The following is a 14150-nucleotide window of genomic DNA, read 5'->3' as shown; positions in this document are numbered from 1 at the left end:
AAACCAAGCTTCAGTCAGGGCTGCCAAACCACTAGGAAAATTAACAAACATTGAAGTAAAAAAAAAAGAAAGAAAGAAAAGAATAGTGAACACAACACAACACTGAGACCCGAACTGAGATATCGGTGATGCTGCCATGAAAGTTGGTGACCTTGTAGTGAGCAAACAGGCCTCAAAGCCTTGCTGTCAGGGTGACTTTGTAAAAACATATAGAATGCAACAGCTATAGGTTTTTTAGACATTCCACTGTATTTTGCAACTGAAGGTTTCATTAAAATTGGGCTTATGTTGAAATTGTAGGAATTTTTGGGAGTAATTGTTTTTTGTTTTGTTTTGTTTTCTAAAGCTTTTTCAAAACTTGTACTCTGCGCCTCAAAAACAACAAAACAAAAACTTATAAGTTCAAATTTAAAGGTTATCATGGCACTATTATACCCGTCTGGTGCATTCAAGATGAAAATGGGCTGAATGAGTAAAATGTGTTTTACTAAATAGTCAAGAAAATAGGATACACCCCATACTGAGAGAACCAGTCGATTAATCACTGACTGTAATCTATCTTCGTCACATTTACATCACATTTCGTTATGAAAGTGCGTGTTTCAGTACAACACTGAACAATACTGAACATACTGTGTTTGTATCATTTCTTCAGAAGAACAGTGACACATTAGGAACACGGTGACGGGCGCGCGCTGCTGCGCCTTTAAGACGCCGCCCAGGGTGGACCTGCCCCGCGTCGGGCTTTGACGCTCAGGAAGTGGATTAAACCACCGACAGATTCCCGCAGATTCGACAGCGATCGTCCCGATGTAACTAACGTGTCCGGGGCCCGACCTGAAAACATTCGCTTTTAACCGCCTTCCGTGGGATATTCAAGACGATAATGCTGAATGGTTGCGCTCATGAGATTCACCAGAGATATATGCAGACTGTTGGGACTCGGGAGCGGTAAGAATCGTCCCACTTTCGGAAAAAAAAAAAAGAAAAAAAGAAAAACTTTCTCAACTCAACCGCAAGTTTTACGCCGATCCCCGGAGTGATCGGGACGCCGGGGTGTTAGTGGCTCTTTTAATCGTGGTGTTTGGAATGGTGTCTTTGTCGTCGGGGCTCAGGCTGAGATCGCGATCAGACAATGAGAGCTGCCTCTCGCCTGTTACACCCTTCACTTGTTCTACTTCCAAGTATGCGCAGTAGGGGCCAGAAAGTTGTCGAATAAGTTCCAAGAACACTCTCACACCAACCTCGCCCTATGGCGACCCAGATCATTACTAAAACACACAAAGTGAGAGTGTTGTCAATCTGAATAGCCCGAGGAGTGGCTGCTTGCAGGGCCAGAAGAAGTAGTGGAGGAACTCCGCCTGGCTCGTGCTGGTATGACAACAATGCTTCAAATAGGTGGCAAAAAGCCCCTCAACACAGAAGAGGCTCACTTCACTGTGGATCTGTCATGTGCTCAGACTCCTGTTCCTCTTTTTTTTTTTTTTCTTTTCTTTCTTTCTGATTCACAGTGTGGCTTTAATTTTCCAGCAGCAGGTTACTGTTCAAATCAGATTACTAGCAGCTGATTCTAGTCACAGACCTCTTACTGCTCAAATAGTGAGGCCAATGCGGTACTAGTTGACCATATGTGTCAAAAGACTCACGTCACATCCACTGTTCGCCTCCTCCTGTCTTTGTTGTGCAACCACCTGTACTTGTTAAACCACTCAGGTATGATTAAGTAGTTACTGTGTTTAGGTGATGGGATGAAGCTTTCTCTTCCTCTCCCCTGTAATGTCACATTGAAGGAAGGGTTCAAAAACCCCAATGCCGCAGTCCTCTGTAATCCACTGTTATTTTACATTCCTGTGGGAAGAGCTCACCTTTCAACTCGAGCCGAATTCAGGGAAGTTTTGTCCAAGAGGAGAAACAGAGGAGTCTTTTGTTGTGTATCATTTGCGAGTTTGCTGATGATGGTTGAAACCCGAAGGCTGACTCAGCTGTGCAGATGGAGCCGTTTAGTGAAGCATGTTTCTTGATGTGCGAGCCAGACAGCTGAAATTCCTTGCTCTCTCTCTCTATGTATGTCTGAAGACGCAATGTGGCGGCGAGAGAGTTCGGAATTCATATAGATGTTAAACATGTCAGCAAGGTCGCCCCAGTGCTGCTAACTCTTGCACGCGGACATTTCTGTGTCGTACTACATGAAGCCAGTGTACACGAGAGATTAATAGACTCGGGTAAAAGAATGAGGAAGTCCAGTGGCGAGATGGCTTCTTTTTTTTTTTTTTCCCACAGGACAAGTCGTTTGCTGTATTTAGAGGTGGTGCCTAAACAAGCATAACTGAGCTCTTCCATCAGTGCTTCACGAGTCACAACATGAGTCACAGACCAAGTATGGATTTGTCATTCTCTTGGAAACGTTTTCCCGAACCAATGGAAATCCGACACCACACAGATCCCTGCATGGTCAAGTGTTTATGTTTCCGTTGGGTTTTATCTGCTCGTCTTTTGAGTGTGAACCGAGTTGAGGCTTGGTCGAATGTACAACCCACCGCATGCACAGCGATCATTCAAGCCTGTGGTTGGTATGGATTGCTGCTAACTATCTTAGGAGGGACTTCCTCAAACGGCAGCGCGACTCGATCTGCTCATGGCTTTAGTAATGGTAATGTAAATTTCTCACGAGAGGACAAGAAAAAAACTATTTTCAATCAGTCACGGGGAAGTTTGATGGATTGAATTTCCTCCTCTTCTGATAAGAAAGATTTCCAAAATATTTCCTGTTTCTCTTTAATATTTAGATTTTTTTTCAACAGTAGATATCTTTGTTTCTAAGCTCAAATCAAGTGTATAAAATATATATATACGTATATAATCTGCATCATTAAAGTATTGGCAGGTCAAATGTACTTGTTGACTATATACTGGGCTATTATGCAGCCTCTGGGTCAACCCCACTCTGTTACTATATATAGTAAACAAGGTCACAGGAAGCTTGAAATACGTATATAAAAGCAAGGAATGCAGTTTGATGATAAAATTGTTAAAACTGCAACACAAATATGATGCCCGTCCTGCTTCAAAAACACCTTTTCTTAAGCTTAAACAGTGTTTATGCCTGTTGACATGCATCATTGAGTGTTTGTAGTTTGACACAGGCCTCTGCTGTCTGCTCAAGCAGACTTAACTTAAACTCAGCATCCATAAAAGTGATACACCTGAGCTTTCTCCTCTAATACAGACGTGGGACTTACTCTCTCGGTTTACATTTTTAGCAATATTTGATATGTAAATAAGCTTTGATAGGTGGAAGATCATATGGACTCTTAGAAGACAAGTCACTTGCGTCTTGTATAAAGCAACGTTAGTGTAGTTATCACTTTTATTGTTGAGCACTGGAACAAGACATCCTGCAGCTTTCCGATTTTTCTAAGTCACGCTTACTTTTAATCTGCGTAAATGATGACAGACGCACACACACAAGCAGAGATGCGTGTGGAATCACATCCGACGATAGCGCCACTCATCTCGCATTTCACAGGAACTAAGCATTAAGCACTTTCACTCGGTTGAAGAGTTATTCTCCTTCCTATTGGCAGGATAAGTGAATATAATTGGTTGGAGGTTAAGCTGTGTTACAGGAGCCCGGCCTTCTCGGCTCGCTACAAAATGCCCACACTGTACTTCCTTGCCACATTATATCATTTCAAGAACGAGAGTGTTTCGATGACCGGCTTGTCACGTTTCTCCCCAAAGCACCCGCTGTCCAGGAGGAGGAGGAGGACGAGCAGCAGATGGACTGCGGTGCCGCAACCTCTGACCCGAGCGATGATGCCACTTTGTCGCAGGTAAACAGATGGTGTCAGGCCGACAGGGGACGGCAGGGGGTCAAGGCGCAATGTGCAACGTTCAACTGGCTTGTGTGTTTGTTAAGGATGCGTTGAACGGAGAGGAGGATCTGAGTGAAGAAGAGAAAGCGAGACGGAAGGCAGAGAGACGAAAAGCCAAGAGAAAGGTGAAACTCTCGGAAACTTTACACCCTTTAAAAAGCGCGCACGTCGAAGCATTTTCTGAAAAAGTGAAGTCGCGCGTCTGTTTCAGCGTCGTCGGAAACGCAAGAAGCAGGAACAGATGAAGCAGAACGGCAGTATTGAACAGGTACCACGCCATATTCTCCGTAACAAAGCACACTGCGTTTGCTTTTTTTCCCTGAGTTTTTTAAAAATAATTTTTTATCTTGGTGTGGCCCTACGAATTAGGATGATGAAGAGGATGACGGAGGTGCGGAGTCTGAAATGGATGAGAGCGACTCGGAGGCGGAAGGTGGCGCCGAGGAGGAGAAACAAAAGGCTCAAAAAGAAGAGAAAAAAGATGCGAAATCCCACTCTGCTCCAGTCACACCGCCCACTGGAATCAAAAGAGACCTCAAGACCCAATCTAGTGAGGAGGTGGGGGAACTATACTAATGTGTTCTACATGAATCGATGGCGTATTACAGGCTTTGCCATCGCCGGCACAGCGTAGGGCGTAGATCTGTTGGATGTCATGGTTTAACAGCAGTGTTTGGCTCTCTCCATTACCGTAGGAGCCAGAGTGGGACGTGAGCAGTGCCTTCTTTGCTAATGCTGCTAGTCATATCAAACCCAAAGGATCAAGTCGCAAGTCCAAAGAAAACAAGGAGAATGAGGCCAGAAGAGAAGTGAGTGAAGGCCAATATATCCTGATCAGCCAGAAGGTTATGGCCGCTGACGGGTGAAGTATGTAACGCAGATGTTAATGGCTGGGCTGTATGAAGCGGCAAGTGAACCTTTTTGTTCTTTAAAGTTGGTGTTTTAATGGGAGGGATTCAGGGGTCTAGAGTGTCCATGCCTCAACAGGTTATGACCGTATTGGTCATACTGTTATGGCCGATATGCACGCACATACGCAAGACGAGTGGGTAAAGCAAAAACTGTCTTCATAGCTGATCACTCTTGTTCCTGTGGCAGCAATATGTTACTCGAACGGTTCCAAAGTCTGAAGTGTGGAAAAATGGACCCTGGACCACGAAAGCAGTTGCCGTTGTGTGCCTGTGCGTGCATTTTCATAAATATAAGGTGGTTGAAATAACATTTTACTTTCAGACAAATGAAACTGACACCGTGACCAAGAAGAGTGCATCACTGACGGGTGAGGAATAGTTTCTGCACAGCACAGCACAGCACATAACCGGTCCTTTTTTAATAGCGTATTCATTGAAACAGAAACAAATGCTTCAAGGACATTATTGATTGCACTTTTTTTTTTTCATACAAGCATGTCGGTTTTGCTGCACTTGCACTCGGGCTGCAGTAGCCCTTGGGCTACAGTCCAATCAGAGAACTGTTTCCAAGCATTCTTGATTTCCTACAGAAAAAGGGATAAAGCTGGTGCAGGAGGGGCAGTACGCACAGGCAGTCAGCATGTTTACAGAAGCCATTAAATGTGATCCAAAGGATTACAGGTATGTCCTCTGTGTTCCTTGGTGGAGTACATTAAATACAGGTGTGTAATTAAATTTTTTTATTTTTTAAAGAATCCTGCAATGTCATCCTGCAGGTTCTTTGGGAATCGTTCGTATTGCTATTACTGCTTGGAGCAGTACCCTCAGGCCCTGACAGATGCTGAACGCTCCATTCAGCTGGCCCCAGACTGGCCCAAAGGATACTTCCGCAAGGGCAGTGCTCTCATGGGCATGAAGGTGAGTTTAGTGCTGGCCATGAAATTCTGCAATTTCTGAGCTGAAGGAAAAGTTGCTGTCACCGTCAAACTGAAAATATGAAGTGGAGTTTCCTCGCGTGTGTTGGCTCAAAAGGTGGTGAATGATGGTGAACATGTATATGTGTGTGTGGTTCTGTGTTTGTGCTGTGATGGACGGGTGACCTGGGATCTGCTCCTGCTACACAACCCGATTTGGAAGTTGTAAGGTTTGTAGTTGTAAATGCTGCCACTGTCGGCACGGAAATGCAACAGCCTCAGGAGACCTATTTAATCACTTGTTAAGCTTTTGGAATGTGTAAAAATGTAAGCAGCAACAGGGAGAAGGGTATACAATAGCATATCTTCGGTTGTGCAATGAAGTGAACTTCATTAAAATTCTTTTGTTACATGGAGTCACTCACTCTTGTTTCGGTTTCATTCCTGCAGAGCTCCGAACCAGTCGGATGCATATCGACTGGTTTCACGGTTGCATCGGTGCAACTCGTTTAGTTTTGATTTTGTTTTATTTTGTGTGTGTGTGTGTGTTGTAGCGGTACAGTGAAGCAGAGAAGGCCATGGAGCTGGTGCTGAAACTGGACAAAGACTGTGAGGAGGCCGTCAATGACCTATTTAACTGCAAAGTGCTGCAGTTAATGGTAAATATCACAGGAAACAAAAGTTCCTCATGTCCAGACCCAGGTTCAGTCATTACTTGACTCGCGTCTTTTAACTGTACTGTTATCAGTGCTCCTTCCCTTGTTTTCTCTCAGGATCTTGGGTTCGAAGAGATGCAGAGTGTCCTCCTGCTGGAGAAATTTTCGACTGTGCAGACTGTGCTGGCGTCTTGTTCCGATGCTGCCCGAAGTAAGATGATCTGTAAATGTTCATACCAATTAGGTTTTTTTTTTCTCTTTGCGTATAGCATTGGGTAACCGTTTCAGCTTAATGAATACAGCAGCTCTTTGTTAATACATTCTATTGATGCAACTGTTTTTTGTTGTGCAGCTGGGGGTCAAGATCCTTCAGTTCTGCAACCAGGGTAAGCAGCAGTCTGTTTTTATCAAACGTTAGGTGAGGAGGATTAGAAGCCAAGTTAGTTGCAATTTATTTATTTAGTGTTTTTTGACTTGATTTGGCTGCTTTCACACCCTCTCCCTCTCTGTTGCAGAAGCCCGTGCCCTTCATTGTGGGTGGGAAATGTGACAACTGAACTAACTGAGAAGCATCTATGGGACCTTTTTAAAATGTACGACGCCCATCTGGTAGCTTTGCTCTTACTCGATTTTAAAATGATTGAAAACGTTCCATATTTTTTTAAAGAAACGGGGACATCCATTCCATCTGTTTCTCCTTTGTTGACTTGTTTACTTTGTAGGTACGGTGAGATCGACAGCATTCGGGTGCTACACGAACGATTCTGTGCCTTTGTGAACTTCAAGAATGCGAGCATGGCGGCTCGCGCCATGGAGAAGCTCAATGCAAGTCCTCAGTCCCTGCTCTCTCATCACACGCACGTTTCGTTGGAATCCGCTTTTACTTATGATTTCTTTTGCTCACGCAGGGTTATTGTATTGAAAACACGCGATTAGTAGTGCGCTATCCTGACCGTCGCACTCCGAAGGTCCTTCCCCTTCCACTCAAGACTTGTCTCCCGGTCACACAGCAGGCAGGAGCAGCAGCTGGGTAAGACGCTCCTCGGCTGCATTTTACAAACTCGCTCGTTCATCGGAATCAAACGTCGCATGTCTGTACGGCTTACGTTCCTCCTCTGTGTGTCGTTGCAGACCCCGAAGACGGGGCCCAGTGAACGGAGACGAGTGTTACTTCTGGAGAACCACTGGCTGCCACTTTGGTGACAAATGTCGCTACAAACACATTCCTGATCAGAAAGGCAAGGACAGGAAACCCTGGCAGCCTTGAACTGGGTTTGCGCTCTGTTTCAGTAGGTCACAGAAAACTGGGAAGCACTGGATGTGCATACGGAACTAGGTCGTCCCGTACCATATGGGTTAACCACATTAATATGGCGAAGCAGACTGGAATGGTTCAAAGGGTCAGATGGTGGCGCCAACGGGAGGGACAGTCGCACGCGTACCGCAGAGGACGCTGAGCATGATGGGCTTTATTACACCTGTACAACAGATATCGCTCAGTCGCACGTTTATCCAGACGGACTCTACAAAAACCATCTGATGCAGTCTTTTTTTTTTTTTTTTCTTCCCCTAAACCAAAATGTTTGTATTTGCCGCCATTATTTCTTCTCTGTGTAAGAGAATACATGATTTCACAAGCCCCCGAAGAAATTATGTCAGCAATGATAGTAATCATGATTTTCTTTGATCATTTTAAAGACCTTCCATATTTTAGAAATCCCTTTCAAAAAGCAGTGTCAATTTTAACAGTGAACTCGCCTTCAAGTTTTAAACATGTTTTTTTTTTTTTTTATAATAGAGTGCTGCTCACATGTCCCATTGTTTATCGTCACACCCAACCGACCAAAGACTTACCACTGTATGTATTTCACATTTCAGTACCTTTTCCATATAGATTCTATTTTTTTTTTCTTCTTTATAGCCAATAAGCTGCAAAGACCCTTTTTGGGGGCCTTATTTTATAATGGCGTTCTCTGGCCCCAGCCTTAAGAGATACTGCTCTTGAATGATTTGAATGTTTTGCCTGACACGGAGTTTGTTTTCAAAGCTTGACGCACTCAGTGCCTGAACAGATCGCCATCGAGCTCTGGGAAAAGCCGGACATGGCTCGTTCATTCGCCTCAGGTGTGCTGGAGCGGAGAAGCGGCACCACGACGTCTCCGCCAGGCTGTAGTTGGAGAACACTTGACTTATACTGTAACGCGTAGCCTCAGTTAAATTGCGCGTATGTAGAAGTTTCACAAGACGGTGACATTGTGCGACGCCAGTGCATGAATTCGGCGCACGCTCGATGTCTGCCAACGTTTTGGTTGAACACATTTGAGAATCCTCGCAGGGTGGAGTAGAAGCCAAACCAACACCTGACGATACTATGCAATCCAGTGACGTAAAGTCTGCATTCAAAAATGTTTTTTGAGGATTCAGGAATTCTATATTCAAGAGGTATTGTTTGATTTATCATGGCAGTTTCCACACATTTCTTTGTTGTCGTCGTGGATTATGTTGCTCTAGTTTGAGGCCTCATCTTCATACGTTGACCAGAGGAGAGCTACTCACAGATATAAAATATTTCATCTCAGCATTCGGATATTTAGCTTTTTTTTTTTTTAGTACATTTGCGTTCAAACACAAACCGTTCTGGTAGAAAACGTTTCACACATTCAGATAAATGTGTAGAAACCATGAAGCAGTGTTTTTAAGACCTTAGGGCCTCCATTTCAGTATTTTCTAAGAATCTTTGCGTCGGATTATTCTGTATGATATGAAAAACAAGCAAAAAAAAAAAACCAGCCCATCCCACATATTCCAGTTCCAACACTAGAGTGTGTTAAAGCCTATCGGTATGCGTCTGTATGATCTGCTAAAACTATTTCACCTGGTTTATGTCCACACTACGTTCACTCGTATGACAACTATCTATGCACAGCAGCTTTCGCTGAGAGTATTTATTTTCCTATTTATACTTGGTTTTTTTTTTCCTGTCTTCTTCTTCTTTTTTTTAAAATTTGAAATACAGTGGGGGGGGGGGGAACAACAACTAATATCACCTTTAAGTAACCTCCCACTTGGTCTGCTGACTTCATGGTAACTTTTAGAAATGCGTTTATAAATGAGACACCATCTGTTCTGTGTATTTCTAGCTTCGGAGACGAGCCTCGCTAACAACTGACAATCGAAGGCAAACTGTCAAAACGCTGCAGTTCTGCTTTTCTTCTTTGACCCCGTCTTGTGGTTAAAACGTGTGAAAAAGGCCAAATGTTGAGACTGCATTTGTTAACAGACTTGTCTGATCGGTGCTACGGGTTCATAGAACAGTTACTTTATAGACTGTAAATAAAGCCAGCTTCCTTTTTTTTTTTTTTTTTCAGAGCATATATTTAATTTCACTGCATCGGTATTTCAGATTGGACAAACTTTATTTCCTTCATGGTTTTTTTTTTGTTGTTTGTTTTTGGTGTGTTTTTTGGTCTTTATCCTGTTTCAAAGTATTTCAGGATATTTCTAATTGTAATGTTTATATCCTGAGCACTGCAATCGTGTTAATCCCCCAAATATTTTGTACTGTTGTTACTGCACTGCAGAAAGAGTCTTTTATATTTAATAAAACTATTTGAACCAACGATCGAGTCTCCAGGGAAAAATCTATGACGCTATGGTTTCGCCAATAAAATGTTGAGAGGCTGCAAAGTGTTTGCGTCGGGCTCTGAGACATTTCTCTCTATGGAGTTTACATGTTCTCCTTGTGTGTGGAGATTCTTTTTGTTTGTTTTTGTCCAAAAACGTGCATGTGAATAAAATCTAGTGACGAAAAGTATGGAATGTCCATCCCTGGGACGTTTAAGGGTCGTACGTGTGGTTCTCTTGTCTTCCACATGGTGGCACAATTGTATTTAAACTGAAATTTCACTAACGTGATCTCGCGTGTTGTACACGCCATCTTCATTTTATGATCAGGAATGTAGACGCTACTTTATGTTGCTGTTTATCCAACAAACCCTGACTTAGTGAATCAAAGCCTGGAGTGGGAGAGAAATGTACGTAACCACTCATCACTAATGGAAGGCACTTATCCAGGCGGAGTGGGAGATTCATGAGAAACCATAACCACTCAGACCAGTGAAAGCTGGAAATGAAACAAACTGTGTAGGGGAAGCAACACGTGTGCCGCAGATGACTTTTTAATTGGAGAGGAACTGAACCCTTGAGCAACTTGTGAATGTATCGTTGACCTATGTTACAGTGAGTCAGCAAAATAACACGCACACACTCTTGTTTTTAAGATTTGATCTTTAGCCCGAGCAGTACACAGTAAAAATGAGGTAAAGACACTTTTTACTATCAATGTTTTGGTGAATATGAGACTTATGAACAGCAAAAAAAAAAAAAAGAGTTTGCAAGACGAGTTACTTCAATCTTTCATTCTTGAAGGTTGAACTCTTTCAGATCCAAGAGTGTCAATGCAGAATGATGTTCAACTTTTCCTGGTTCACCAAAACAAGATTTATTGGGTCGGGATCAACTGACCTGCCTGGACACTGACTCATTTCACCGCGCTCTTCATCAGGAGTGAATCCGAAGGCTTCGATGTACATTGTGGGTTATTCCAGTGTTGATATTCATATTGATCCAAACCTTTGGCTCAGCCTTCCACCGTAGTAGTAGTTTTTCCACGTACGGCCTCTCAGCCCTATAGGCTTCAGCCGTGGCTTCCTCTATGAGCTCAAGTGATGCGTGCTACTCCTGTGCAGTGCATGTCGCACGGGGCCATGTGAAACTCTCCCTTCACCAAGTGACATTCTTATGGTTTCGCCAACTCTGCTGAAGAAGCATTCCAGTTCCCTCCCCAGAACTCTTTATGAGGTGGTAGCTTCTGCGGACAGCCTGGACGTCTCAGCGAGCGTCCCTTGAGTCCACGCAACTGGAAATGCCTTTGAAAGCATTTTCAAACATATTACTTAAGTATTTCTCTCATAACCTGTGACTTTCTCACACATGTGGCAAAGATCACGTGACTGTCATTTTTTCATGAATAGGATTGTCGTTTTTTTTTTCTCAATGACCATTTTTAATTGTAACTTTTCCTTTGGCAACAAGTGTTTTGATTCATTAGACTCATCCCTTAGTAAAGGCATCTCTAGGGGTACAATGATATAAAATCCTTTTCTCACAATAGTTCCAGCATTAACTTTTATACTAACTGATCTAATGTGAACCCGTACATTTTCATCTTTCCACAGATATCTTATCGTATGGGCTACACGCTGCACAGCGCCGTAGTGGTTCGCACCCCGGCCTCACAGTGAGAATAAGCTCGTTTTTTAGTCTGATTGACAGCTTTTCTATATGTGGTGTTTGCATATCCCTACCACGAATACCAAGGTTTTCTCTATTTACCCTGACTTCCTCCCGCATTTCTAAAACCTGCATTTCTAAAACGCCTCACTGGTGTCTCTAAACTGCCTCTTGGTGTGAGTGGGATTGTTTCTGCGTTTGCCCCTTGATGGTACTTGGGATCGGCTCAGCGCTTTAAAATTAAATAAAATAGTATCAAAGATGGCCGAGTGGATGGATTTTATTGTATGGGTTTTTAAATAAGGTCAGTTTGTTTCAGCTCAAATAGAGTTGGGATAAATATATTCGGTTAAATGTAAAGAATATTAAAAAAAAAAGGTTGAAATTCACTTTGTGCTGAAAGTGAATTTACCCTCAAACGTTATTACAAGTGAGACGAACCTCACTGCAGATCTCACCCACTGCCTGTATAAAATACATGCAGTGTGCACCTACGTGATCCTATAGCCAGTTTAAAGTGAAAGCGTTACGAAAGCCTGGAGAGACTGCAGAGGGGGTGGTGGGGGGTGGGGGGGTGGTGGGGGGGGCGTAAAGGAGGTGCTGTCGTTTGAAAAGGCACTTGTTTATTGTTGGAGAGCATGTATTTATTTCATGCCTCCACAGAGTGTGGGTAAGGGCAGAGCCGACTCGGTCGGCGTAATTAGAGAGGTGGAGAGAGAGCGAGCGTTCTGAAACAGAGAGCCGCTTTGCTCAAGCCCCTCTCGCCCTATAGAGCACCGACATGCACTCTCACTCGTACACGCCCCCAGTGAGCTGTGAAGGATTGGCACACAGGCAGGGACACCTGTCTGCTCTTGTTTAGTTAGTCTAATACGCAGCAGTGTGTCATCAATTATAATGAAAGCATGTCGCGCACAGAAACGATAGTTAGCCTTTAACCTTAGCAACCACTTTTTGACTTTCCCTTTTTTTTTTTTCTTCTTTCCTTTACATCTTTCTTTCCTCTCCCTTGTCGGCCTTGGAGATCCCTCTGATTTGGCCCCGCTAATGGGGGGTCTGCTCTTCCTGTTCGGTTTTGCCAGTCAGGGAGGGACCACCATTTTGCCACCCAGTCGCACTATATCACTTGCACACACAAACATTTCAATTACAGCTTCAAAGGCTACGGCCGTGCACATACGGACACACTCGTACGTAACGTGTGATTCCTGTTCGCCCTGCTGGTAATCTGCATAAGACTTAAGTGTTTTTATGACTGCAAGACGATGTTTTGGTTCTTACCTCCCCTGTCATAATTGTAAATTCTCCCGTCTATGAATAAACGTTCCTGCCTCAGAAAGGTGCCCCACTGAGGTTGACTCGAAAACAGAAATACAGTTTATCAGCACAACACCCAGAGGCCCAACATTTCCATGTTGCTAAATCTGTCCCAAATCCTCCCAAAATGACTGAAAATATAAATGAAGTGCCAGACGAGTAGAAATGGGGAAGGAACCTAAATTGGAACGACACGGAGCACTGAAGTGACCTGGCGTAAAGGCCATAAATGGGAATTTCTGCTTTTTTTCTTTTCTGAATCTCCATCTCCACTGATGAGCTGAACCTTTATATTCCACACCACGATGATAGGTTACGCTATAGTAACACGCTCCCGGGCAGGGGTGGTATGGCATATTCTCATCAGTCACGTTCACCATGGCTACGGTGAGGCTGGGCCTATTTTAGAGGCCGTGGTTTGCGGCCATCTCGACAAGGAAATATCTACCCTGTGGTATAGGGTGCTTCTTTAAGACACTTGGAACTTGATGTTTGAAACTATTCTGGACCCAGAGTCCTTCCTGTGGGTTCCATTTACTCACGTTCACTCCGGAGTTTTGTAACACTGCGATAGTTCGGTTGTGTAAAAGCACCTTCAGCCAATCAGGGAAGAGAGTTTGAAAGAGGCTCGAAACTACATACTGTACTTTTGATTGAATAATGAAATTTGGTTTGAATGTATATGAGATATTTTCTCTTATTTTAGAACGCCTGCATCCTGAAAATAATGAGTCATGTTTTGAGTGTTTGATATCCGTGAGAAGGTCCGGGTTCAAATATCGGCCTCTCTGTGTGGAGTTTGCATGTTCTTCCCGTGTGTGCGCGGGATTCTTCTGGGTACTCCGGTTTCCGGATTGGTGACCCTAATTGCCCCGAGGCATGGATGGATGGATGGACATCAGAGCTCATCCAATGGTCCTTTAAAGTTGTCATCCATATTTATAAATAAAACGACAACATAACTTATAACAAGAAGCCAGTGGAATCTACCCACCTGTTTGGAATTCATAGGGAAAGTTTTGCAGTTGCAGCTTTATATATATATATATATATACATATATATATATATATATATATATATATATGTGTTTTAGCACCTCTTAAGTAAGTCAGCACTTCTATACGAAGGGAAGAGAGCTGGAGAGAAAGGCAGCCCAAAGAGGAGGGAGGCAGTGAGGGAGGCAG

General features: G+C 43.5%; 1 protein-coding gene across 2 annotated transcripts; it reads left to right on the top strand.

Annotated features, from left to right (window-relative positions):
* The first annotated feature begins 748 nt into the window (after positions 1–748).
* Positions 749–9971, top strand: LOC308120820 (uncharacterized protein). Of its 2 annotated transcripts, none has more exons than XM_080481667.1 (16): positions 749–951; positions 3742–3833; positions 3920–4000; positions 4087–4143; positions 4245–4425; positions 4571–4684; positions 5109–5154; positions 5377–5467; positions 5563–5704; positions 6255–6359; positions 6474–6567; positions 6709–6742; positions 6872–6949; positions 7079–7181; positions 7265–7386; positions 7488–9971. In XM_080481667.1, the coding sequence occupies exons 5-16, from the start codon at positions 4246–4248 to the stop codon at positions 7621–7623; spliced, it is 1245 nt and encodes a 414-aa protein (XP_080337793.1). In that variant the 5' UTR covers positions 749–951; positions 3742–3833; positions 3920–4000; positions 4087–4143; position 4245; the 3' UTR covers positions 7624–9971. The 2 variants fall into 2 exon arrangements, with proteins under 2 accessions (XP_080337793.1, XP_080337792.1); XM_080481666.1 differs by having other exon boundaries at positions 4245–4433.
* Positions 9972–14150: the final 4179 nt, after the last annotated feature.

The sequence above is a fragment of the Lipophrys pholis genome, assembly GCF_963383615.2.
Source record: "Lipophrys pholis genome assembly, chromosome: 15".
NCBI lineage: Eukaryota > Metazoa > Chordata > Actinopteri > Blenniiformes > Blenniidae > Lipophrys > Lipophrys pholis.
This window is presented reverse-complemented; position numbering and strand designations above follow the sequence as displayed.

Excerpts from the sequence above, each read along its gene's own strand:
- LOC308120820 (XM_080481666.1), top strand. The coding sequence starts at position 894 with ATGGTTGCGCTCATGAGATTCACCAGAGATATATGCAGACTGTTGGGA. Across the intron at positions 5,155-5,376 it reads GAAGAGTGCATCACTGACGG|AAAAAGGGATAAAGCTGGTG; the intron begins GTGAGGAATAGT and ends GATTTCCTACAG. Across the intron at positions 6,743-6,871 it reads CCTTCAGTTCTGCAACCAGG|AAGCCCGTGCCCTTCATTGT; the intron begins GTAAGCAGCAGT and ends TCTCTGTTGCAG.